Source organism: Loxodonta africana, chromosome 22 (genome assembly GCF_030014295.1).
Source record: "Loxodonta africana isolate mLoxAfr1 chromosome 22, mLoxAfr1.hap2, whole genome shotgun sequence".
NCBI classification, from domain to species: Eukaryota; Metazoa; Chordata; class Mammalia; order Proboscidea; family Elephantidae; genus Loxodonta; species Loxodonta africana.
This window is the reverse complement of record NC_087363.1, coordinates 75,942,134-75,968,513: the sequence shown is the minus strand read 5'-3', so window position 1 is coordinate 75,968,513 and position 26,380 is coordinate 75,942,134. Positions and strand designations below refer to the sequence as shown.

At 40.8% G+C, this 26,380-nt stretch overlaps 1 protein-coding gene across 1 annotated transcript in view; it reads left to right on the top strand.

Moving 5' to 3' along the window:
• The window catches only part of PTPRN2 (protein tyrosine phosphatase receptor type N2), a 1,410,930-nt gene that overhangs the window by 391,524 nt on the left and 993,026 nt on the right, over positions 1–26,380 (top strand). The window contains exon 10 of the mRNA XM_064274265.1: positions 21,350–21,436. Within this exon, the coding sequence (XP_064130335.1) occupies positions 21,350–21,436 (87 nt within the window). The remainder of the gene's footprint in view (positions 1–21,349; positions 21,437–26,380) is intronic.

The following is a 26,380-nucleotide window of genomic DNA, read 5'->3' as shown; positions in this document are numbered from 1 at the left end:
TTAACGTAACCACAAAGAAGACTAACAATCTCACACTTCAAAATAAAAACCAAGATAAACATAAAGACTTAGCAAAAACAAATACAACTACAATGAAAAAGAGGAACACACAATTTACAAAAAAAAACTTCTCAGCACAAAAAAGTGGAAAAATGAAACTGTCAACAACACACACACAAAAGGCATCAAAATGACAGCACTAAACTCATAAAAATACCTACCCATAATTACCCTGAATGTCAATGGACTAAACGCACCAATAAAGAGACAGAGAGTGGCAGAATGGATTAAAAAAAACATGATCCAACTATATGCTGCCTACAAGAGACACACCTTAGACTTAGAGACACAAACAAACTAAAACTCAAAGGATGGAAAAAAGTATATCAAGCAAACAACAATTAAAAAAGAACAGGAGTGGCAATATTAATTTCTGACAAAATGGACTTTAAAGTTAAATCCACCCCAAAGGAGACAGAAGGACACTATGTAATGATTAAAGGGACAATATACCAGGAGGATATAACCATATTAAATATTTATGCACCCAATGACAGAGCTGCAAGATACATAAAACAAACTCTAATAGTTATGAAAAGTGAGACAGACACCTCCACAATAATAGTAGGAGACTTCAACACACCACTGTCAGTGAAGGACAGAACATCCAGCAAGAAGCTCAATAAAGACACAGAAGACCTAAATGCCACAATCAAACAAATTGACCTTAAAGACACGTACAGAACACTCCACCCAACAGCTGCAAAGTATACTTTCTTTTCTAGCGCACATGGGACATTCTCTATAATAGACCACATATTAGGTCATAAAGCAATACTTTGCAGAATCCAAAACATCAAAATATTACAAAGCATCTTCTTAGACTATAAGGCCATAAAAGTAGAAATCAATAACAGAAAAACTAGGGAAAAGAAATCAAATACTTGGAAACTGAACAATGTTCTGCTCAAAAAAGCCTGGGTTATAGAAGACATTAAGGATGGAATAAAGACACTCATAGAATCCAATGAGAATGAAAACACTTCCTATCAGAACCTTTGGGACACAGTGAAAGCAGCGCTCAGAGGTCAATTAATATCAATAAATGTACACATACAAAAAGAAGAAAGGGCCAAAGTCAAAGAATTATCCCTACAACTTGAACAAATAGAGAGCGAGTAACAAAAGAAACCCTCAATAATAAAAATTAGAGTGAAATTAAACAAATCAGAGAACAGGAAAACAATTGAAAGAATTAACAAGACCAAAAGCTGGTTCTTCCAAAAAATCAGCAAAATTGATAAACCATTGGACAGACCAACAAAAGAAAAACAGTATAGGAAGCAAATAACTCATATAAGAAAGGAGATGGGCTGTATCACAACAGACCCAACGGAAATTAAAGAATCATATCAGATTACTACGAAAAGTTGTACTCTAACAAATTTGAAAACCTAGAATTAAAGGATGAATTTCTAAAAACACGCTACCTACCTAAACTAACACAAACAGAGGTAGAACAACTAAATAGACTCATAACAAAAGAAGAGATTGAAAAGGTAATCAAAAAACTCCCAACAAAAAAAAGCCTTGGTCCCAATGGTTTCACTGCATAGTTCTACCTAACTTTCAGGAATAAATTAACACCACTGCTGCTAAAGGTATTTCAGAGCATAGAAAAGGACAGAATACTCCCAAACTCATTCTAGGAAGCCAGCATAGCCCTGATACCAAAACCTGATAAAGCTACCACGCACACACAAAAAAATTACAGACCTATATCCCTCATAAACTTAGATGCAAAAATCTTCAACAAAATTGTAGCCAATGGAATTCAACAACACATAAAAAAAAATAATTCACCATGACCAAGTGGGATTCATACCAGGTATGCAAGGATGGTTCAACATTAGAAAAACAATTAATGTAATCCATCATAAGAAATGAAACAAAAGACAAGAACCACATGATTTTATCAATGCAGAAAAGGCATTTGACAAAGTTCAACACCCATTCACGATAAAAACTCCCAGCAAAATAAGAATAGAAGGAAAATTCCTCAACATAATAAAGGACTTTTATACAAAGCCAACAGCCAACATCATCCTAAATGGGGAGATTCTGAAAGCATTCCCCTTGAGATTGTGAACCAGATAAGGATGCCTTCTATCACCACTCTTATTCAACATTGTGCTGGAGGCGCTAGCCAGATCAATTAGGCTAGATAAAGAAAGAAGAGCATCCAGATTGTTAAGGAAGAAGTAAAAGTATCTCTATTTGCAGATGACATGATCTTACACACAGAAAACCCTTGAGAATCCTCAAGGAAGCTACAGAAACTACTAGAAGAGTTCATCAGAGTATCAGGATACAAGATAAACATACAAAAATCAGTTGGCTTCCTCTACACCAACAAAAAGAACATCGAGGAGGAAATCAACAAATAAATACCATTTACAGTAGCCTCCAAGAACATAAAATACTTAGGAATAAATCTTACCAGAGATGCAAAAGAACTATACAAAGAAAACTAGAAGACACTACTGCAAGAAACCAAAAGAGACCTGCATAAGTGGAAAAACATACCTTGCTCATGGATAGGAAGACTTGACACTGTAAAAATGTCTCTTCTACCAAAAGCCATCTATATAGATACAATGCAATTCCGATCTAAATTCCAGCGGCATTTTTTAATGGGATGGGGAAACAAATCACCAACTTCATATGGAAGGGCAAGAAACCCTGGATAAACAAAGCATTACTGAAAAAGTAGAACAAAGTGGGAAGCCTTACTCTACCTGATTTTAGAACCTATTATACCACCACAGTAGTCAAATCAGCCTGGTACGGGTGCAACAGCAGATACATAGCCCAGTGGAACAGAATTGAGAATCCAGACATAAATCTACCCACATATGAGCAGATGATATTTGACAAAGGTCCAAAGTCAGTTAACTGGGGAAAAGACAGTCTTTTTAACAAATGGTGCTGGCATAACTGGATATGCATCTGCAAAAAAATGAAACAAGACCATACCTCACTCCATGCACAAAAACTAACTCAAAATGGATCAAAGACCTAAATCTAAAATCTAAAATGAGAAAGATCATGGAAGAAAAAATAGGGACAATGCTAGGAGCCCTAATACACGACATAAACAGTATACAAAACATTATTAACGATGCAGAAGAGAAACCAGATAACTGGGAGCTCCTAAAAATCAAACACCTATGCTCATCCAAAGACCTCACCAAAAGAGTAAAAAGATTATCTACAGACTGGGAAAAAGTTTTTAGCTATGACATTTACGATCAGCGCCTGATCTCTAAAATCTACAGGATACTGCAAAAACTCAACTACAAAAAGACAAATAACCCAATTAAAAAATGGGCAAAGCATATAAACAGACACTTCACTGAAGAAGACATTCAGGCTGCTAACAAATATATGAGGAAATGCTCACGATCATTAGCCATTAGAGAAATGCAAATCAAAACTACAATGCGATTCCATCTCACTCCACCAAGGCTGGCATTAATCCAAAAAAACACAAAATAATAAATGTTGGAGAGGCTGTGGAGAGACTGGAACAGTTGTACACTGCTGGTGGGAATGTAAAATGGCACAACCACTTTTGAAATCGATTTGACACTTCCTTAAAAGACTAGAAATAGAACTACCATATAATCCAGTCGTCCCTCTCCTTGGAATATATCCTAGAGAAGTAAGAGCCTTTACATGAACAGATATATGCACACCCATGTTCGTTGCAGCACTGTTTACAATGGCAAAATTTGGAAGCAACCAAGGTGTCCATCAACGGATGAATGGATAAATAAATATGGTATATTCACACAATGGAATATTACGCATTGATAAAAGAACAATGATGAATCTATGAAACATATATAACACAGAGAAATCTGGAAGACATTATGCTGAGTGAAATTAGTCAGTTGCAAAGGGGCAAATATTGTATAAGACCACTTTTATAAGAACTGGAGAAATAGTTTAAACAGAGAAGAAAATATTTTCTGATGGTTAGAAGATGGGGAGGGAGGCAGTGAGGGAGAGAGGTTTTCACTAATTAAAAAAAAAATACTAGATAAGTTTTATTTTAGGTGAAGGGAAAGACAACACAGAATACAGGAGAGGTCAACACATCTGGACTAAACCAAAAGCAAAGAAGTTTCCTGAATCAACTGAATACTTTCAAGGCCAGTGAAGCAGGGGCAGGGGTTTGGGGACCATGGTTTCAGGGGACATCTAAGTCAATTGGCATAATAAAATCTACTAAGAAATCATTCTGCATCTCACTTTGGAGGGGGGTGTTTGGGGTCTTAAAAACTAGCAAGCAGCCATCTAAGATGCATCAATTGTTCTCAACCACCTGGAGCATGGAAGAATGAAGACCACCAAAGACACAAGGCAATTGTGAGTCTAAGAGACAGAAAGGGCCACATAAACCAGAGACTACATCAGCCTGATACCAGAAAAACTAGATGGTGCCCAGCCACATGGATGACTGCCCTGACAGGGAACACAACGGAGACCCTTGAGGGAGCAGAAGAGCAGTGGGATGCAGACCCCAATTTCTCGTAAAAAGACCAGGCTTAATGATCTGACTGAGACCAGAAGGACCCCAGAGGTCATGGTCCCCAAACCTTCTGTTGGCCCAAGAGAGGAACCATTCCTGGGGTCAACTCTTCAGACAGAGATTGGACTGGAATAGGGGATGGAAAATGTTACTGGTGAGGAACGGGCTTCTTGGATCAAGTAGCCACATGAGACTGTGTTGGCATCTTCTGTCTGGAGGGGAGATGAGAGGGTAGAGGGGGCCAGAAGCTGCCTGAATGGACACAAGGAGAGAGAGTGGAGGGAGGGAGTGTGCTGTCTCATGAGGGGGAGAGCAATTGGGAGTGTATAGCAAGGTGGGTATAAATATTTGTATGTGAGACTGACTTGATTTGTAAACTTTCACTTAAAGCACAATAAAAATTAATTTAAAAAAAACACTTAAAAATAATAGCCCAGCCAAGTTGACATACAATATTAACCATTGCAGTGTATTATGCTAATTTTTTTTACAGCAACATGTAAAAATATTTGACTTAGCAGCACTTAGCAAAATACCTCATGGGAGGAGGGCACAGTTGGCAAACAAACGTAGAAAGTATGCGTTGTTCGTGCAAAAATAAGGTAACCACATTCCCCATGCTGTGTAGCCTCTACCACTATTCATTTCCCAACATTTGTCATCACCTGGAAGAGAAACCCAATAACACTTCAGCAGTAACTCCCCATTTTCCCCTCTTACAGCCGTCGATAACCACTCATAAACTTTTGTCTCTATGCGTTTCCTATTCTAGCTATTTCGTTTAAATGGAATCATACAGTATTCATCCTTTTGAATCTGACTTATTTCTTCCAGCATGATGCTTTCAAGTTTCATGCATCAGAACTTCATGGATGAATAACTTTATGAATGAATAACATTCCATCGTATGTATGTACCACATTTTGTTCATCCATTCATCTGCTGATGGGCACTTGGCGTTGTTTCCACCTTTGGATATTGTGATTAATGCTGCAGTGGATATTACTGTACAAGTATCTGTTTGAGTCCCTCATTTCAAGACTTTTAGGTATATACCTGTGGAGAAACGAATTTTTTTATGTGGCTTTTTGCCTTGGTTCTTTGGAAAAACAGCTTGAGAGATTTTTCTCCTAAGTCCTGAGAAGTTACTTTGCCCTAGTTTTCCATCCCAGAGGACTTGTTACTTTTGTCCAGGTTGATTGACATTTTCTGGGTAAGCTTAAGACAACTTGGTTTTAATATTCTTTGTCTGGTTCTGGGCTGCAGCCTGCCCTGTGTTTGGTATGCACTTTGCAGGGATTGGTCATTAAACTATGCAAAGGAGGTTATTATAGCCTACTATGCAAATGAAGTGTCTGTGGCCTACTGAGTTGGGATTGGTTAGTTTGTGGCCTCCTGCTGGCAGGGGCCATGCTTGAAATTGACAGGAAGTTGTATATATAAGCAGCCAACCCGACAGAAGTTTTTCAGACAGAAACAAACAGGAAGAGAAGCAGCAGGAACAAGCAGAAGGAAGAAAAAAGAGAGAAGACAAAAGAAGCAGAGAGAGAGGAGGAAAGGGCCCTCCTGAACAAGCTGTAACACAGGTCAAGGACTGTAACACTTAAGACAGTGAGAAGCCCAGAAGGGGCCCAGTGGCAGAATCAGTGGTGACAGACAGCAGGGCCAAGAGGAGCCTGTCCCAAGGGGGCTGAGATAAGCCTGTCCTCAGGGGGCCAAGAGAAGGCCTGCAAGGCCAGGTGGAACTGAGAGAGCTGTCCTGCACTGAAGAAAGGAAACTTTACCCGCATGCTTCCTGATCCTAATCCTGATTCTGAGTTGTAGTCTATTGATCCGGATTCCGATCAATACCCTGTTGCTTCCTTAATAAACCGTTTAACTCCATGGCAACTGGTCTCTGAGTTCTGTGTGGCCATTGCAACAGATTATTGACCTGAGAAGAGAAGTGAAGGGTGCTGTGGGACAGATGGCTGGTATCTGAACTGGTAAAAAGTTTGAGTAGCTGAAGTATGTCTGACCTCCACCTTATAGGGATCAGCCTTGGGCTAATCTTGATACACATTACCTCCCTGAATTTGGACAGGTTCTGACACTACTACTACTTCTCTCACCATTTTATAATACCTAAGAGCAGAATTACTGAGTCATATGGTCATTTAAGGGAAACCCTGGTGGCATAGTGGTTAAGAGCTATGTCTGCTAACCAAAAGGTCAGCATTTCAAATCCACCAGGCACTCCTTGGAAACTCTGTGGGGCAGTTCTACTCTGTCCTATAGGTTCACTATGAGTCAGAATTGACTTGATGGCTATGGGTTTGGTTTTTTGGTTTTTATGGTCATTTAATGTTTAGTTTTTTGAGGAGCCACATGTTTTCCACAGTGGCTGCACCATTTTACATCACGACCAGCAATAAATGAGGATTCCAGTTTCTTCACATTCTCACCAACCATCGTTATTTTCCATTTTTCCAATAAGAGCCATCATAGTGGGAGTTAAGTGGTATCTCGTTGTGGTTTTGATTTGCGTTTCTCTAATGACCAGACTAGTTGTGGTATGACATCAAGAACATCATACATGAAGAAAGCAAAAGTCATTAAACAGACAGGAAGGAAAGAAAAGACCAAAGTAGATGTCAAAAGACACTCCGAAACTTGCTCTTGAATGTAGAGTAGCTCAAGCAAAAGAAGAAATCATGAAGTAAAAAAGCTGAACAGTAGAAAATTTCAAAGGGCAGCTCAAGAAGACAAAGCCAAGTACTGTAATGACCTGTGCAAAGACCTGAAGATAGAAAATCAAAAGGGAAGAACACACTTGGCATTTCTGAACCTGAAAGAACTGAAGAAAAAATTCAAGCCTTGAGTTGAAATTTTGAACTATTCTATGGGTGAAATATTGAATGGCACAGGAAGCATCAAAAAGAGATGGAAGGAATACACAGAGTCACTGTACCAAAAAAAATTGGTTGACATTCAATTTCAGGAGGTAGCATATGATCAGGAACCGATTGTACTGAAGGAAGAATTCCAAGCTGCAGTGAAGGCATTGTTGAAAAACAAGACTCTAGGAATTGACAGAATGCCAATTGAGATGTTTCAACAAACAGATGCAGCGCTGGAGGTGCTCAGTCATCTATGCCAAGAAAATAGCTACCTAGCCCACCAACTGGAAGAGATCTATATTTGTGCTCATTCCAAAGAAAGATTATCCAAAAGAATGCAGAAATTATCCAACAATATCATTAATATCACACGCAAGTAAAATTTTGCTGAAGATAATTCAAAAACAGTTGCAGCAGTACATCAACAGGGAACTGCCAGAAAATTAAGCCAGGTTCAGAAGAGGATGTGGAACAAGGGATATCATTGCTGATGTCTGATGGATCTTGGCTGAAAGCAGAGAATACCAGGAAGATGTTTACTTGTGTTTTATTGACTTTGAAAGACATTCGACTGTGTGGATCATAACAGATTATGGATAACATTGGGAAGAATAAGGATTCCAGAACACTTAATTGTGATCATGAGGAACCTGTATTTTGCCCAAAAGGCAGTTGTTCGAACAGAAAAAGGGGACACTGCATGGTTTAAAAAGTCAAGAAAGGTGTGCATGAGAGTTGCATCCTTTCACCATACTTATTCAATCTGTATGCTGAGCAAATACCCAAGAAACTGGACTATATGAAAAAGAATGGGGCATCAGGATTGGAGGAAGATTCATTAACATCCTGTGTTATGCAGGTGAAAAAACTTTGCTTGCTGAAAGTGAAGAGATCTTGAAGCACTTACTGATGAAGACCAAAAACCACAGCCTTTAGTATGTATTACACCTCAACATAAAGAAAACACAAATCCTCACAACTGGACCAATAAGCAACATCATGATAAATAGAGAAGATATTGGACGTTGTGAAGGATTTCATTTTACTTGGATCCACAATCAACACCCATGGAAGCAACAGTTACCAAATCAAATGATGTATTGCATTGGGCAAATTTGCTGCAAAAGACTTCTTTAAAGTGTTGAAAAGCAAAGATGTCACTTTGAAGACTAAGTTGTGCCTGACTCAAGCCATGATATTTTCAATCACCTCATATGCCTGCGAAAGCTGGACTATGAATAAGGAAGACCGAAGAACTGACACCTTTGAATTGCCTGGTCCTGCACCATCCTCACAATTGTTATGCTTGATCCTGTTGTTGCAGCCACTTTGTCAGTCCATCTCATTGAGGGTTTCTTATTTTTTGCTGACCCTCTACTTTACCAGTCATGATGTCCTTCTTCTGGGACTGGCCCCTCGTGATAACATATCCAAAATATGTGAGACGAAGTCTCACCATCCTTGCTTCTAAGGAGCATTCTGGCTGTACTTCTTGCAAGACAGATTTGTTCATTCTTCTGGCAGTCCATGTATGTTCAATATTCTTCGCCAATACCATAATTCAAAGGGGTCAATTCTTCTTCGGTCTTTCTTATTCACTGTCCAGCTTTCACATCCATAGGAGGTGATTGAAAACACCATGGCTTGGATCAGGCACACCATAATCTTTAACCTGACATCTTTGCTTTTTTAACAATTTAAAGAGATCTTTTGCTGCAGATTTGCAACGTGTTGTTTGATTTCTTGACTGCTGCTTCCATGGGCGTTGATTGTGGATCCAAGTAAAATCAAGTCCTTGACAACTTCAATATTTTCCTCACTTATCACGATGTTTATTGGTCCAGTTGTGAGGATTTTTGTTTTCTTTATGTTGAGATGTAACCCATACTGAAGGCTGTAGTCTTTGATTTTCATCCATAAGTGTGTCAAGTCTTCTTCACTTTCAGCAAGCAAGGTTTTGTTATTTGCATATCACAGGTTGTTAATGAGTCTTCCTTCAATCCTGATGCCCCATTCTTCTTCATATGGTCCAGTTTCTTGGATTATTTGCTCAGCATACAGATTGAATAAGTATGGTGAAAGTATATAACTTTCATTGCACACCTTTCTTGACATAAACCATGTAGTATCCCCTTTTTCTGTGTGAACAACTGCCTTTTGGCCTAAATACAGGTTCCTCATGATCACAATTAAGTGTTCTGAAATTCCGACTCTTCCCAATGTTATCAATAATCTGTTATGACCCACACAGTCGAATGCCTTTGCATAGTCAATAAAACACAGGTAAACATCTTTCTGGTATTCTTTGGTTTCAGCCAAGATCCATCAGACATCAGTAATATTTCTAGTTCCATATCCTCTTCTGAATCCAGCTTGAATTTCTGGCAGTTCCTTGTGGATGATCTTCAGCAAAATTTTACTTGCGTGTGATATTAATGATATTGTTTGGTAATTTCTGCATTGTTGGATCACCTTTCTTTGGAATGCGCACAAATATGGATCTCTTCCAGTCAGTTGGCGAGGCAGCTATCTTCTGGACTTCTTGGCATATATGAGTGAGTGCTTCCAGCAGTGTGTCTGTTTATGGAAACATCTCAATTGGTATTCTGTCAATTCCTGGAGCCTTGTTTTTTGCCAGTGTCTTCAGTGCAGCTTGGACCTCTTCTTCAGCACCATCAGTTCTTGATCATATGCTACCTCCTGAAATGTTTGAATGTCTACCAATTCTTTTTGGTACAGTGACTCTGTGTATTCCTTCTATCTTCTGTTGATGTTTCCTGAGTCATTTAATATTTTTGCTGTAGAATCCTTCAGTATTGCAACTCAAGGCTTGAATTTTTTCTTTAGTTCTTTCAGTTTGAGAAATGTCGAGCATGTTCTTCCCTTTTGGTTTTTTATCTCCAGGTCTTTGCATATGTTATTATAATACTTTGTCTTCTTGAGCTGCCCTTTGAAATCTTCTGTTAAGCTCTGTTACTTCATCATTTCTTCCTTTTGCTTAAACCCACTGCTATCGAGTCGATTCTGACTCATAGCAACCTTATAGGAGAGAGTAGAACCGCCCGATAGAGTTTCCAAGGAGCACCTGGCGGATTCGAACTGCCAACCTCCTGGTTAGCAGCCATAATACTTAACCACTACACCACCAGGGTTTCCTCCTTTTGCTTAAGCTACTCTATATTCACGAACAAGTTTCAGAATATCTTTTCACATCCACTTTGGTATTTTCTTTCCTGTCTTTTTAATGACCTTTTTCTTTATGTATGATGTCCTTAATGTCATTCCACAACTCATCTGGTCTTCAGTCATTAGTGTTCAATGCTTCAAATCTATTCTTGAGATGGTCTCTAAATTTTCAGGTGGGATATATTCAAGGTCGTACTTTGGGTCTTGTGTACTTGTTCTAATTTCCTTCAGTTTTAACTTGAACTTGTGTATGAGCAATTGATGGTCTGTTCCACAATTGGTCCCTGGCCTTGTTCTGAGACTTTTCCATTGTCCCTTTCCACAGATGGTTTATAAACCTGTATAGTTTAGAAACCTATAAATATAAGTTTGTAGTATATTTTGAAATTGGGAAGTGTGAGTTCTCCTACTTTGTTTCTCATTTTCAAGATTGGGTTGGCTACTCAGGGCCCCTAGAAGTTTTGCGTAAATTTGAGGATTAGCTTTTCCATTTCTTCCAAGAAGGCTGTTGGAATTTGATAAGGATTGTATTTAATCTGGAGTCCCTGGGCGCACAGATAGTTAAACGTTTGATTACTAACCAAAAGATTGGAGGTTTGAAATCACCCAAAGTCTCCGTCTGAAGAAAGGCCTGGTGACCTGCTTCTAAAAGTTCAGAGGTTTGAAAACCCTACAGTGCGAAGTTCTACTCTGCAACAGATGGGGTTGTCATGAGTCTGAATGAACTCAATGGCAACTGGTTTGTTGTTGTTGTTTGTGTGTGTGTTGAATCTGTAGATTACCCTGGGTAGTATTGACATCTTAACAACATTAAGTTGTCTGATCCATGAGCATGGAATGTCTTTCCATTGATTTAGGTCTTTGATTTCTTTTCGTAATATTTTATAGTTTTCAGTGTGCAAGTTTTTCACCTTCCTGCTTAAATTTTTTCTGAGGTTTTTATTCATTTAGATGCTATTATAAATGGAATTGTTTTATTTCTTCCTCAGATTGTTCATTGCTGATGTATAGACACACTACTGATTTTTGTGTATTGATCTTATACCCTGTGACTTCGCTGAATTCATTTATTAGCTCTAGTAGCCTTCTTGTGAATTCTTTGGGGTTTTTAATACATCATCTGTGTGATAGTTTTACTTCTTTCTTTATGATTTGAATGCCTTTGTTTCCTTTTCTTGCCTAGTTGCTCTGCTAGAACTTCTAGTACAATGTTGAAAAGCAGTATAGTGAACCCAGGCATCCTTGTCTTGTTTCTGGGCTTGTGGGGAACATTTTCAGTCTTTCTCTGGTGAGAACTTGTCCATCTTTGGTGCAGAAGGTTTTCCATCCCCTGAGGGCTATTTACACAAGAAGCAGTTTGGTGAGGTGGGAAGATGACAGCTGAATCTCTCCAGTCTCAGTTTGAGACTCTGTCCTGCTTTTCACAGTTTGTGTAAGCTAAGAGGAATAGGCCTCTGGTTTCTCCCCATTACAGAAGAAAATACTTTGATGGTTTTTGGAGAGGATTTGAAATCATGTTTACAAGGTGTGTGGAGCAATGCCTGGCACAGAGTCAGTAGAAACGACAGCTTTATATGACATTAAAATAAAACTCACAGCTACTCAACTAGGCTTAATGAAGCTCCTTTTATTTCTCCTTCTGAAGGCAGTATGGTGTTCTGGGGCTTTGGACAGAGTGGGGAGAGATGGGCTTACAGGCAAATAGTTCAGGGCTCAAATCTTGGTCCTGTCATCGACTAGCTATGTGACTTTGAGAAAATGATTAACCTCTCTGAGCCACAGTTTCCTCAACTGGAACAATAATATGTATCTTGGGGGCACTGAGAAAAGTTAAATAAGATATCCCAAAAGCACTTAGCTCAGTCCCTGCTATGGTGTAAGGCAGTGACCCCCAATTTAATATCTCCAGCCCAGGTTTCTTCTCTGGGCCTGGAACATCCCCCTGCTTCTCTATATCTCTACTGGAATGCCTGAAAGGCATTTCAGGCTCATTATGCCCAGCACCAACCTTATGATCTCCTCCCCGGCGCTAGGCCTGTCTTCAGTGATTTCCATTTCAGAGAATAGATTCTCCCTCCATCTAGCCATCTTCTCCTGACCTACAGAAACCCAGGAGCCATCCTTGGCATCTCCCTCTCTCAGCCCCCAATGCAATCCATGACTGCATCCTGACACTCTGACTCCTAAATAGCTCCTGAAACTGCCCATTCCTCTGTATTTCAGCCATTGTCAACATAGTCCACCCTGAGTTAGCTTGCCTCTCATCTAGACGAGGACGGTAGCCTCCTCATTGCTCCCCTTGTACCTTCTTCAGCCTCCTCCAATCTACTCATTACGCAGTGGAGTGAGCTTTTAAAACACACATTTGACCAGGACAGTCCTCTTCCTTAAAGCCTTTGGGTAGCTAATCGTTGCTTTGTGAATAAAACCAGTCACTTAATAGTGACTATGAAAACGTTTGTGGTTGGCCTCCTGCCTCCCTCTTCAAACTTCTCTCTCACTACTTCCCTCTCACTGTCCACTCCAGCCTCTCTGAACTTCTTTCACGTTCTAAACAAGGCACGCTCTTTCCTACCACAGGGCCTTTGCACATTCTGTTTCCTGTCCCTGTACCACTCCTCTTACTCCCCCTACCATAAACTGTTAACTTCTATGCATCCTTGTCTTCTCAATGACAGCTCCTGAGGGAACCCTTCTCTGATACTCCTCTGCCAAGGCTTCGCCAGGTTCCCCTATTATAATCTCCCAGGGTGCCCTGAACAAATTCCCCATAGTGCTTTTTCCTTGTGGCACTTGTCACAGTTTGTAAATACACTGTTCATTATTCTTTGGTTAATATCTGCCTCTTCTACTAGACTAAAAGCCTCACAAGCACTGTGGTCATTTCCATTTTACTTAGTATTGTATCTTCAGCTTCTAACACAGGGTCTGGCACACAGTTGTTGTTGTTACTTGTTAAGTGCCATCTAGTCGGTTCCAGCTCATAGTGACCCTATGCACAACAGAACGAAACACTGCCCGGTCCTGCGCCATTGTTACAATCATTGTTATGCTTGAGCCCATTGTTGCAGCCACTGTGTCAACCCATCTTGTTGAGGGTCTTCCTCTTTTCCACTGACCCTGTACTTTACCAAGCATGATGTCCTTCTTCAGGGACTGATCCCTCCTGACGACATGTCTGAAGTATGTAAGACGTAGTCTCGCCGTCCTTGCTTCTAAGGAGCATTCTGGTTGTACTTCTTCCAAGACAGATTTGTTTGTTCTTTTTTTTTTTTTTAATGGACTGCCAAAAAAGAATGAACAAATCTGGAACACAGTAGGTGCTCGATAAATATTTGTTAAATGAATGACTGTCTATAATATTCCCTCAACAAATTTTAGTTCCACTGTTCCTCTCCACTAAGTTGTAGATTGTTGAGAAGCTGAGTTATATAAGCTAACATGTAATTAAATGTCCTCTTGCATTGCTAGTTTGCTAGTTATTTTATGGTGTCTTAAGTTCATTCCAGTGCTTCTCAAAGTGTGGAGTCTGGACCAACAGTAACAGCATCACCTGGGAACTTGTTAGAAATGCAGGTTCCCAGCCTTTAAGCTGAAACCCTGAGGATAGAGCCAGGAACCTGTGTTTTAACAAGCCGTCTACGGGATTCCCATGCTTGTGCAAGTTTGAGAACTTCGTCTAGATTTTAAGCTTCTTTAGGACAAGGACTATGTTCTCATCTTTCTATTTCCTATAACAAAGTTTCCAAAACTGGGCTAATCATCAGATTAACTTGGAAAGGTTTTTAGTTATATGTTTTTAAATACAGTATACTAGGTTACAACTCCAACAATGCTGTTTTTTTAGGGCTGAAGTGGACTTCGAATCACTCCCTCAAGTGATTCTGAGGTGCAGCCAGATGTGGAAACTCCTAGCTGTCAGCATCCAGAAGTCCTGGTTCTTGGGAGACCCTCAGACTTTAACTGGATGATTATCAGACAGTCCAGACCCTAAGTTGCAGTCTCAACATGTGTATATGATCCTTTAACTTTTATGAATGAAAGATGGTCCATGGCTTAACTTGTCTTAGATTCTTACATTTATCATAGTCGGGGACCTATGATTGACTATGGCTTGTGTCCATGGAGGATTGTGACATCAACTTGCAACATGTATCTTCTGCTGTTATTCAACCTAGTTTTTCCTTTACACGTGGACTGAATCCCAGTGAGAATCAATATCAACCAATATCCATCCATCCATCCATCCATCCATCCATCCATCCATCCATCCATCCATCCATCCATCCATTTGTCATCTATCTATCTGCCTCTGGAAAATATTCATAAACTCCAAATAAGTAACCTCTGTCTTTAATACAACAATGGCTCTGAAACTTCCCTGATCATTGAAATCATCTGGAGAGCTCTTTGCCATGCAGACCTATGGGATCAGAATCATCAGGCCCAGGCCAGGGATCTGTAGTTGCAAGTGGATCCTCAGGTGGAAGCGATTGGTAGAGCATGTCCACATCCTGCAGTCATCACATCCACCATCTACCTGCCTGTGTGCTCAAGTGCTCTGCCGTCTCTCCTGTTACCGTGGACACAGTTCATGCTTCTCTTCAAGACCCATGCCTTCCCTTGTAAACCAGATTCCATCCCTCTTGCCTGCTCAAGAATATCATGGCAGCCTTTCTCTTTCCCCTCTTCTGTATCAACATTATTGTATCATCACCATCAGCAAGCCATTGGAATGTTGTGGCTCTCAGCTTAAAAAAGGGGGGAAAAAAGCCCACTTCTAGCCCCATGCTTCCCTGTAGCTATTATATTTCTCTGCGCCCTTGTACAGCAAGTTATTGAAAGAGTTTGCTAAACCCCTTTTTTTCTATTCCCCAGTGGATATGTGACAGTCAAGTTTTTGTCCCTACTATTTCACCAAAACAATCCTTGTCAAATTCATCAATGACATGTTGTTTTTGTTAGATGCCATCAAGTCAGTTCCGACTCATAGCAACCCAATGTACAACAGAACGAAATACTGCCCTGTCCTGTACCATCCTCATGATCATTGTTATCCTTGAGACCATTGTTGCAGCCACTGCATCAAACCATCTTGTTGAGGGTCTTCCTCTTTTTTGTTGACCCTCTACTTTACCAAGCATAATATCCTTCTCTAGGAACTGGTCCCTCCTGATAACTTGTCCAAAGTATGTGAGACAAAGTCTCACCATCCTTGCTTCTAAGGAGCATTCTGGCTGTACTTCTTCCAAGACAGATTTGTTCCTTCTTTTGGCAATCCATGATATATTCAGCATTCTTCACCAACACCATATTTCAAAGGCATGTATTCTTCTTCAGCCTTCCTTTTTCATTGCCCAGCTTTTGCATACATATAATGTGATTGAAAACATCATGGCTTGGATCAGGTGCACCTTAGTCCTCAAAGTGATATTTTTGCTTTTGAACACTGTAAGGAGGTCTTCTGCAGCAGATTCACCCAATGCAACAGGTTGGTTGATTTCTTTACTGCTGCTTCCATGGGTGTTGATTGTAGATCCAAGTAAAATGAAATCCTTTACAACTTCAATCTTTTCTCCATTTATTATGGTGTGGCTTATTGGTCCAGTTTTGAGGATTTTTGTTTTCTTTATATTCAGGCGTAATCCATACTAGAGGCTTTGGTCTTCAATCTTCATCAGGTAGTGCTTCAAGTCCTCTTCACTTTCAGTGAGGAAGGTTTTTCCATTTGCATATCACAGGTTGTTAATGAGTCTTTTTCTAATCCCATGTTCCATTCTTCGTATAGTCCAGCTTCTTGTATTATTTGCTCAGCATACAGATTGAATAAGTATGGTGAAATGATACAACCCTCACACATACCTTTCCTGGTTTTGAACCACACAGTATCTCCTTTTTCTGTTTGAATGACTGCCTTTTGGATCTATGTACAGGTTGCTCATTAGCACAATTCAGTATTCTGGAATTCCCATTCTTTGCAATGTGTCTCAGTCATCTAGTGCTGCTATAACAGAAATACTATGAGTAGATGGCTTTAACAAAGATAAATTTATTTCCTCACAATAAAGTAGGCTAAAAGTCTAAATTCAGGGCATCAGCTCCAGGGGAAAGCGTTGTCTCTCTGTCGGCCTTCTCATCAGTCTTCTCCCAGACTAGGAGCTTCTCTGTGCAGGGACCCCGGGTCCAAAGGACACACTGTGTTCCCAGCACTGCTTTCTTGGTGGTATGAGGTTCCCCCACTCTCTGTTTCCTTCCCTTTCCTTTTATCTCTTGGAAGACAAAAGGTGGTGCAGGCCAAACCCCAGGGAAACTCCCTTTATATTGGATCAGGGATGTGGCATGAGCAAGGGTATTACATCTCACCCTAATCTTTTTTAACCACAGGCAGAGATTATGATTTATAACACATAGGAAGATCACAAAATGCAGGACAACCACACATGGTCTAACCAAGTTGACACATATTATGGGGGGACACAATTCAGTCCATGACACAGTGTTATCCGTAATTTGTTATGATCCACACAGTTGAATGCCTTTGCATAGTCAATACAACACAGGCAAACATCTTTCTGGTGTTCTCTGCTTTCAGCCCAAATCAGTCTGACATCAGCAGTGACATCCTTTGTCCCACGTTCTCTTCTAAATCTAGCTTGAATTTCTGGCAGTTCCCTGTAGATGTACTGCTGCAACCGTTTTTGAATGATCTTCAGCAAAATTTTTCTTGTGTGTGATATTAACGACATTTTTCAATAATCTCCACATTCTGTTAGATCACCTTTCTTTGGAATGGGCATAAATATGGATCTTTTCCAGTTTATTGCCCAGGTAGCTGTCTTCCAAATTTCTTGGGGTAGACTTTTTGAGCACTTCCAGTGCTGTATCTGTTTGTTGAAACATATCAATTGGTATTCTGTCAATTCCTGGAGCCCTATTTTTCGCCGATGCCTTCAGTGCAGCTTGGACTTCTTCCTTCGATATCATCAGTTCTTCATCATACACTACCTCCTGAAATGATTGAAGGTTGACCAATTATTTTTGGTACAGTGACTCTGTGTATTCCCTCCATCTTCTTTTGACGCTTCCTACATCGTTCAATATTTTGCCCATAGAATCCTTCAATATTGCAACTTGAGGCTTGAGTTTTTTCCTTCATTTCTTTTCAGCTTGTGAAGTGCTGGGCATATTCTCCCTTTTTGGCTGTCTAACTCCAGGTCTTTGCATATTTCATTGTAATGTTTTACTTCGTGTTCTTGAGCTGCCCTTTGAAATCTTCCGTTCAGTTCTTCGTCATTTCTTCCTTTCACTTGAGCTACTCTACATTCAAGGGCGAGTTTCAGCGTGTGTTTTAACATCCACTTTGGTCTTTTCTGTCTTTTTAATGACCTTTGCCTTCTTCATGTATAATATCTTTCATGTCATTCCACAACTCCCCTGGTCTTTAGTCATTAGTGTTCAATGTGTCAAAGCTGTTCTTGAGATGGCCTCTAAGTTCAGGTTTGATGTACTCAAGGTTGTATTTTGGCTGTCATGGACTTGTTGAAATTTTCTTCAGTTTCAACTTAAACTCGCGTATGAGCCATTGATAGTTTGTCCCATAGTTGGCCCCTGGCCTTGTTATGACTGATGATATTGAACTCTTTCCATAGATGTAGTCCATTTGATTCCTGTGTATTCTGTCTGGAGAGGTCCATATGCAGAGTTGCAGTTTATGTTGTTGAAAAAAGGTAGTTGCAATGAAGAAGTCTTTGGTCTTGCAAAATTCTGTCATGTGATCTCTGGCATCGTTTCTATCATCATATTTTCCAACTGCCAATCCTTCTTTGTTTCCAACTTTTGCATTCCAATCACCAGTAATTATCAATGCATCCTGATTGCATGTTCAATCTGTTGCAAGCTGGTGAAGATCTTCCATTTCTTCATTTTTGGCCTTAGAGGTTGGTGTGTAAATTTGAATATTAGTTGTATCAACTGGTCTTCCCTGTAGGTTTATGGATATCATTCTATCACTGACAGCATTGTACTTCACGATAGATCTTGAAGTGTTCTTTTTGACGACAAATGCAACACCATTCCTTTTCAAGTTGTCATTCCCAGCATAGAAGACCATATGATTGTCTGATTCAAATTGGCCAATACCAGTCCATTTCAGCTTACTAATGCCTAGGATATCAATGTTTATGTGTTATATTTCATTTTTGATGATTTCCAATTTTCCTAGATTCATACTTCATGCATTCCACTTTCTGATTATTAATGGATGTTTGCAGCTATTTCTTCTCATTTTGAGTTGTGCCACGTCAGCAAATGAAGGTCCCGAAAGCTTGACTCCATCCACTTCATTAAGGTTGATTCTACTTTGAGGAGGCAGCTCTTCCCCGGTTGTCTTTGGAGTGCCTTCCAACCTGAGGGGCTCATCTTCCGGCACTATTTCAGACAATGTTCTGCTGCTATTCATAAGGTTTTCACTGGCTAATTTTTTTTTTCTCAGAAGAAGACCTCTAGGTCCTTATTCCTAGTCTCCTAGTCTGTGTTAGTCTTGAAGCTCAGATGAAGACTGTCCACCATGGGTGAACTTGCTGGTATTTGAATACTGGTGGCATAGCTTCCAGCATCACAGAAGATGCAAGCTCCACAGTATGATAAACTTACAGATGCATGGGGGATCAATTACCTAAAGACCTCTACAGGCAATGGTCATTTCTCATCTTTTTTAGCCAGTCTGACTATTCGATCAATCTCTCGTTTCTTGAAGCTCACTATCTTTCTTACCTCACTGGATGCTCCTTTTCCCTCTTTGCCAGTTCCTCCTCACAGCGTGACCCTAAGTGTTGGAGTGACCCAGGGTTCAATTTCAGACTGCCTGGCTTCAAATACCTTCCATAGGCCAATTCCCAAATGTTTATCTCCAGCCCAAACTACTTCTCTGAACTCTAAACTCCTGTATCTAACTGCCTACTCACTGTCTTAACTTGGATGCCCAGTAGTGATCTCCATGTTAATGTGTCCAGAACAGAATTCCTATTCACCGACAGCATCGCCTGCAACCTGGCCTTTCTCTGGCTTCCCTATCTCCCATATTCTCTATTCGTCAGCAAATTCTGACAGTGCTTCCTTCATGTATATCCAAAAGCTGACTGAATCTCATGACCTCTTCTGCTACTTATGACACCAGCCATCATCACTGTCTCTCACCCGGACTGTTACAATGGCCTCTGTATTTTTTTTTCCGTGTGTCCACCCTTGTTCCCCACAGTGTATTCTTACTAGAGAAGCCAGGCTGATCCTTGCAGAATCCCCAGAGCTTTCCATCTCACTCAGCATAAGCCAAGTCTTTAAAAGCCCTATGTTATCTGCTCCCATTTACTTTCTAACTACATCCCTTCCACCTCCCCATCATCTACTCCACACTGGCCACACTGGCCTTCTTGTGTTCCTTGAACCCACCAGGGACACTCTTGCCTCAGGTCCTTTGTACTTTCTGTCCTCGTTGCCTGGATTGCTCTTTTCCCGGATACCAGTAACTCAGTGCCTCAGTTCAGTTGTTACCTTATGGGAGAGATCTTATCTAACCACACTTTTGAAAATAGTTACTCTACCCTTTCCTTCCTCTGCTCCACACTCCATTTCTCCTTTACCCTATAGAAATTTTCTCTATAGAACCTATCACTAATGGACTTTATTTATTTGTACTTGTCAACTTCTTTGTGGCTTGTCTTCCTGCACTAGAATGTAAGCTCTGTGAAGTCAAAGTATGGTCTTTTCTGTTCATTGCTGCGTCCCCTACGCTAAGCAGTCCCTGGCATCTGGTTGGCATTCTTAAACATTTGCTGAATGAATATATGTATGGTCAATTAGATTGAAAACCTTTGCAATACAACATTGTTTTTATATAACAATATAATTTGAATAATTCTTTGAAGTGGTACTAATAGGATTTCACAAGCAACTCATGATTTGCAAAACTGACTACTAGACTGCAGAATTTGTACTTGGAACTTCAAATTATACATGATTATTCCTCAGCAGCTGTTAATAAAACAGCTCTCTTTATGTAAACATGGTCTGGCTTCTGGGGAGTCTGTGAGGCCATGGTGTCATCACAGAATATTTATGCCCTCTTTTAATGAATCACTAGTGGTGGACTCGTCCATCGTGTTTGATTGTTTACCCTTAAATATGTAATATTTATATATTGTTCCATCAGGGTAGAATTCATTTTAGAAATGAATCAATTTTGAAATATGCATTGCCCTTATAAATTGGACACCTCATCCTGCAATTTGTTTTCAGCATTTGCTTTCTTCAGCGGCACCCATCTTTTCTTTCTCCCTTCCCTTCTTCCCCTCTCTCCCACCCTCTTTATTATATTTTTTATTGAAGGCTGAGATGAGCCAGTTGCTGCATCATGGGCCCATTACAGTTCCTAACAATTCCATTTGCACCTTATTGTTTGTCTTATTGCTGGAAAATTCAGGTGATTCATCATGCCTGAAGAAGCACCTGATCCCAATTCCCCTGGTGTCATGATCACTATGTGACAGGAATACTGTGAGCGGAGGCGGCTTTCAGAATCGCAGAGGCCAAGGTGGTAACTCTTTGGGGACTTTTAGCTTCTCAAGTATTGATGAGTCCCATTTTGTAACGCTCTTTCTCCCCCTCCCTCTTCTTTGCTATTCTTTAACAGCCCTCTGAGCCTGGAAAAGGGAACGAAGTTGATAGAGGACATAGCCCATCTCCTGAAGGTGCCAGTCAGCACCTTTGCAGATATCAGGTGAGTACCTGACGCCAGAACTTTAGATTCTATTCTTTCCTCACATTGTGTTCAGTTTCATAAGTTGGTTTGTGAGGGAAAGCACATTGTGCCTGTGGTTTTTGTTAATTATATCAGAGAGAAACAGTTTAGAAACAAAATGAAAGAAAAATTTCAGTGGGTGTTGGTAAGTTATTTAAATACAGCTAAAACCTGAGTTTAATTATAAAAATTATAATCTCCTGAAAGAATGGCATCCAACTAAAGTGGAGGCTCCCAGCCCTGGATGTGTATTGGAATTGTCTGGAAGGCTGTTAAAAATACTGATGTCTAGGCCCCACCCCATTGCAAATGATAGAATCTCTAGGGATAGGACCTTCAGTGAAAGTGCTGTCAGCATTTATTGAATGCCTGCTGTGTACACAGCCCAATTATTGCCTCTAATGAAAACTCAAGATACCATTTCAGCCCTACTAGGATGGCTATTATCAAAAAAATGGAAAATGATAGGTGTTGGTGAGGGTGTGGAGAAATTGGAACGCTCATACGTTGCTTTTGGAATTGTAAAATGGTGCAGCTGATATGGAAAACAGGTTGACAGTTCCTGAAAAATTAAACATAGAACAACTATATGGCCCAGAAATTCCACTCCTAAGACTTGAAAACAGGGACTCAAACTATCACATGTACACCAAGGTTCATTGTAGCACTATTCACAATAGCCAAAGGGTGGTAACAACCCGAATGTCCATCAATAGATGGATGAATAAACAAAATGTGGTATATATACACACAGTGGAATATTATTCAGCCATAAAAAGGAATGAGGTTCTGATACATGCTACAGCATAGATGAACCTTGAAAAAATTATGCTAAATGAAATAATTCATACACACAAAGACAAATATTGTATGGTTGCACTTGTATGACATATCTAGTTAGGTGAATTCATACAGGCAGAAAGTAGATTAGAAGTTAATGGGCTGGGAGATAAAGAGGTATTGCTTGAGGGTACTGAGTGTCTGCTTGGGGTGATGAAATGTTGTGGAAGTAGACAGTGGTGAAGGTGGCACAGCACTGTGAATGTAATTAATGCTACTGAATTATACACTTAAAAATTGTTAAGATGGCAAATTTCGTGTTAATTGTATTTTACTGAAATAAATCTAAAGGAGAGGGAGCTAGGTGACATGGGTGGCTGCAGCTGAGTGGAAAGAGCATAGGCTTTGAGATCTGAAAGTGTTTAAGTTATTTTAGCACTCTAAGCTTCCTTTTCTCATCTGTAAACCTGAGTATAACAACTATTGTGAAGGCCTTAGAGGGATTAAATGCCATAACGTGTAAGGGCTGGGAGGCACCCAGTGAATGGCAGCTCCTTTCATATTTCTTGAACAGTGCATAGAAAGTTTGAGAAAGATCACATACATAGATGACACGGATTGAAGAAATCCACTGACATCATCAGGGTACAGCTGTGGGCTGAGTCAGGTGTATGCACATTTGGGAGCCCTGAATTTGGAGACAAGTTTTGAAAGAAGTGTCAGGATGGATTAGCCCCCATGGAGTGAAACTAGAAGAACTAGAAATAAAGATTTAGCTGAGCTATTTTTTATGATCACGGATGTTTTTTAAGTAGATGGATACAGCAGACTGTCCATCCCTTCAGTCAACAAATATGCGTTTAGTTATTCACACAACAAATATTTAGTGAGTGTATCCTGTGACCTGGCATAGCGCTAGGAGCTGGGCATACAGGTGTGAGCAAGACCCTGTCCCTGCCCTCGAATATCTTACCATTTATCAGAAAGAGACAGACGATATGTAGGCAGCTACCACTGACGGAAGTGGCGGCTCAGTGGTAGAATTCTTGCCTCCCATGCAGGAGACCCAGATTCTATCCCCAGCAAACGCACCTCATGTGCATCCACCGCTTGTCTGTCCCTGGAGGCTTGTGTGTTGCTGTGAAACTGAACAACTGTCAGCAGAGCTTTCAGACTAAAATGGAGTAGGAAGAAGGACCTGTGATCTTCTTCTGAAACTCAGCCAATGAATACACTATGGAACACAATGGCCCAATTCACAATCAATAATGGGAATGGCACAGGACCAGGCAGCATATTTTGTTCCATTGTGCATGGGGTTGTTGTAAGTCATGGCCAACTTGCTGGGGGCTAACAACAATAACCATGTAGGGTGGTAGGAGACATGTAAGAAGGAGCCCCTCACCCAGTATTAAGGGACAGGTAAGGCTTCAGGAGGAAGAAATAGGTAACTGCACCCTACAAGCCAAGTGGTCAGTGTCCCACAGAGAGGTGTGACAGGTGTCCTGGGACTGTACACAGCTGTATGCCCAGCACCATGAGTGGGTGGTGCTCAGTAGATGCTTTGAGTAAATAGATACACAAACATGCGGAGACCTGGAGGTGACTGAAGGAACACACATGCTCAAGAACCTGCAGGGATTCACTTGAGCTGAGTGCACTGATAGTTCCTGTGGATGAGGAAGTGCTGCCCAGCAGCAGGAGATGAGGCTGTGTGCCTTCAAGGAGTCTGGGCTTCTGAAGCAGCATGGTCACTCACCAGTCCCAGCAGATGGAGGCCGTGGCACAGAAGTAGGGCTGCAGCAAGCAGGACTGGAGCCCCTGATTTACCAGGCATTTTCCATTTAGCTGCTGGATTATGGTTAGGTCCCAGCAGTCTCTGGAGCAGATGGAGAGGGCTGGGTAGTTGGGCTTCTGGTGGCGGAGGGGTGGACACAGGATGATAGCTCTTTATGAACTGGTAGGGAAGTATTCCATATTTTAACAATTGGTGTGACTGGGTGAGGGGGAGTCAAGGATGAGTTCTCTGGTTCTGGCCTGGGGCTGGGTCTTTGTGGGGCAACCTCTATAAAGCCAGGGACTTAAGGAGGAGAGAGGAGTTGGAGAGCATCACAATGAGATAGGACATGTAGCATTCGAGGCACCTGTAGGACTTCCAAGGGACAATATCCACTTGTTGCAGGACAGGACCTGTGCTAGATATAGATCAAGGAGCTCTGGTGATGCAATTGGTAAAGCACTCAGCTGCTAACTGGAAGGTCAGCGGTTTGAACCAACCAGCCGCTCCAGAGGAGAAAAGACCTGGTGATCTCCCATAAGGATTACAGCCTAGCAGCAAGACCAAGAGGGCAGAATAGTCAGATGCTTTGTGTCATCCCTCTTACAACAAAGACCCCAAAACACAAATGACCTCTACCCACTCTGGTCCCCTCACTAGTGCCTTGCTAGAGGACCTGGCATGGCATGCCCTCATTAGGACAAAGCAGGCAGAGCTCCCAACTCAAGCCCATTTTTATGTGCAGCAGCCAAGTGGGAGCTGCAGATCTGTGGCATTTCACACTGCCCCACCCCCTAAGAAAGGGCCTCAACTACCCACGCCAGGGGCCTGAGTGCTGGCATTACCACCCACCCCATCCACCTGCCCACCACAGGGGCCTGAGAACAAATAGCACCCCGCAGTCTCTCCGGTGAACAGTGCTGGGACCTGAAGGACCAGCTGCAATACCCCCACACTATGCTCTTCAGTGAACAAGGGCATGTCCTTCATCCAGGCACCCAAGGGCAGCTGACAGCCCCCTGCCTTGCCCCCTGTATCACCTCCCACTGCAACCAAAGACCTATGCCTCTTCTAAATAACCCCATGAAGCCCTGTCTGCTGAGGACTGTAGGTGAGAGTCTCCACACCACACACTTGGTGATCAATGACCTGGGTGCCTGTACCCTGACCAACAAGACAGTAGCAGAGCACACACGAAACACCCAAGCCAATGAGCAGGGAGGACACCCACGGCCAGGTGACCAGCAAGACAGATTCATTACCTCACCAAAAATGCAGCCTACATCCTCAGCAGTCCTGGAAGAGCAGTGAACATACTCGGAGGCTCACACCACTAGTAGCTGCTCTGCCCACCTGGAGACAAAAGGTGAAAGCTACAACGTGGCCAGATTAACAACCAGAGTAGCATTCATGCCTAGCCTACTTAGATATATCAAAACAAAACGAAAACTATGACACAGTAAACAAACAATAAACAAATATAGTAACTTCCTGATGCATTGGAGATAAGAGTCAATATCAAATCACATAAAGAAACAGGACAAGATGGATCCAGCAAGTGACCAAAATAAAGAATGAGAAAACCTTCTGTAAGAAGATAAGGCAATGCAACTGCCTGATAAAGAATTAAAAAAACTAACATACAGAGCTCTCCAAGAGATAAAGAAGAAGATCAGGGAAAACAGACCAAACCAAGGAGTACACAGACAAAGCAATAGAAGAATTCAGGAAGGCAATACAAGAACAAAATGACAGAATAGGTTACTAGAAATCACATAAAAATAGCAACTAGAAATCTAAAATATTAACAATAAAATTTCAGAATTAGACAACTCAATAGAAGGTCATAGGAGCAGAACTGACATAATGGAAGTCAGAATTAGTGAGACTGTAGATAAATCCTTTGACACCAATTTGTTTGAGGAAAAATCAGAAAAATAGAATGAGTAAAAGTGAAGAAAGCCTAAGAATTATACGGGATACTATCAAGAGGACAAACCTACGACTGATCCAAGTCCCAGAACAGGAGGGATAATGGAAAACAGAGAGAATTGTTGAATATTTCTGGTAGAAAACTTCCCTAATACCATGAAAGATGAGAAAATATCTATTCAAGAAGCTAAACAAACCCCATACAGGATATCACAACAGACCCAACTGAAATAAAAAAGATCATAACAGAATACTATGAAAATTTGTACGCCAACAAATTTCAAAGCCTAGAGGAAATGGACAATTTTCTAGAAACACACTACCTACCTAAACAAACACAAGCTAAGGTAGAAAAACTAAACAGACCCATAAGAAAAGAAGAGATTGAAGAGTTAAAAAAATAAAAATAAAAAACCTCTCAACCACAACAACAA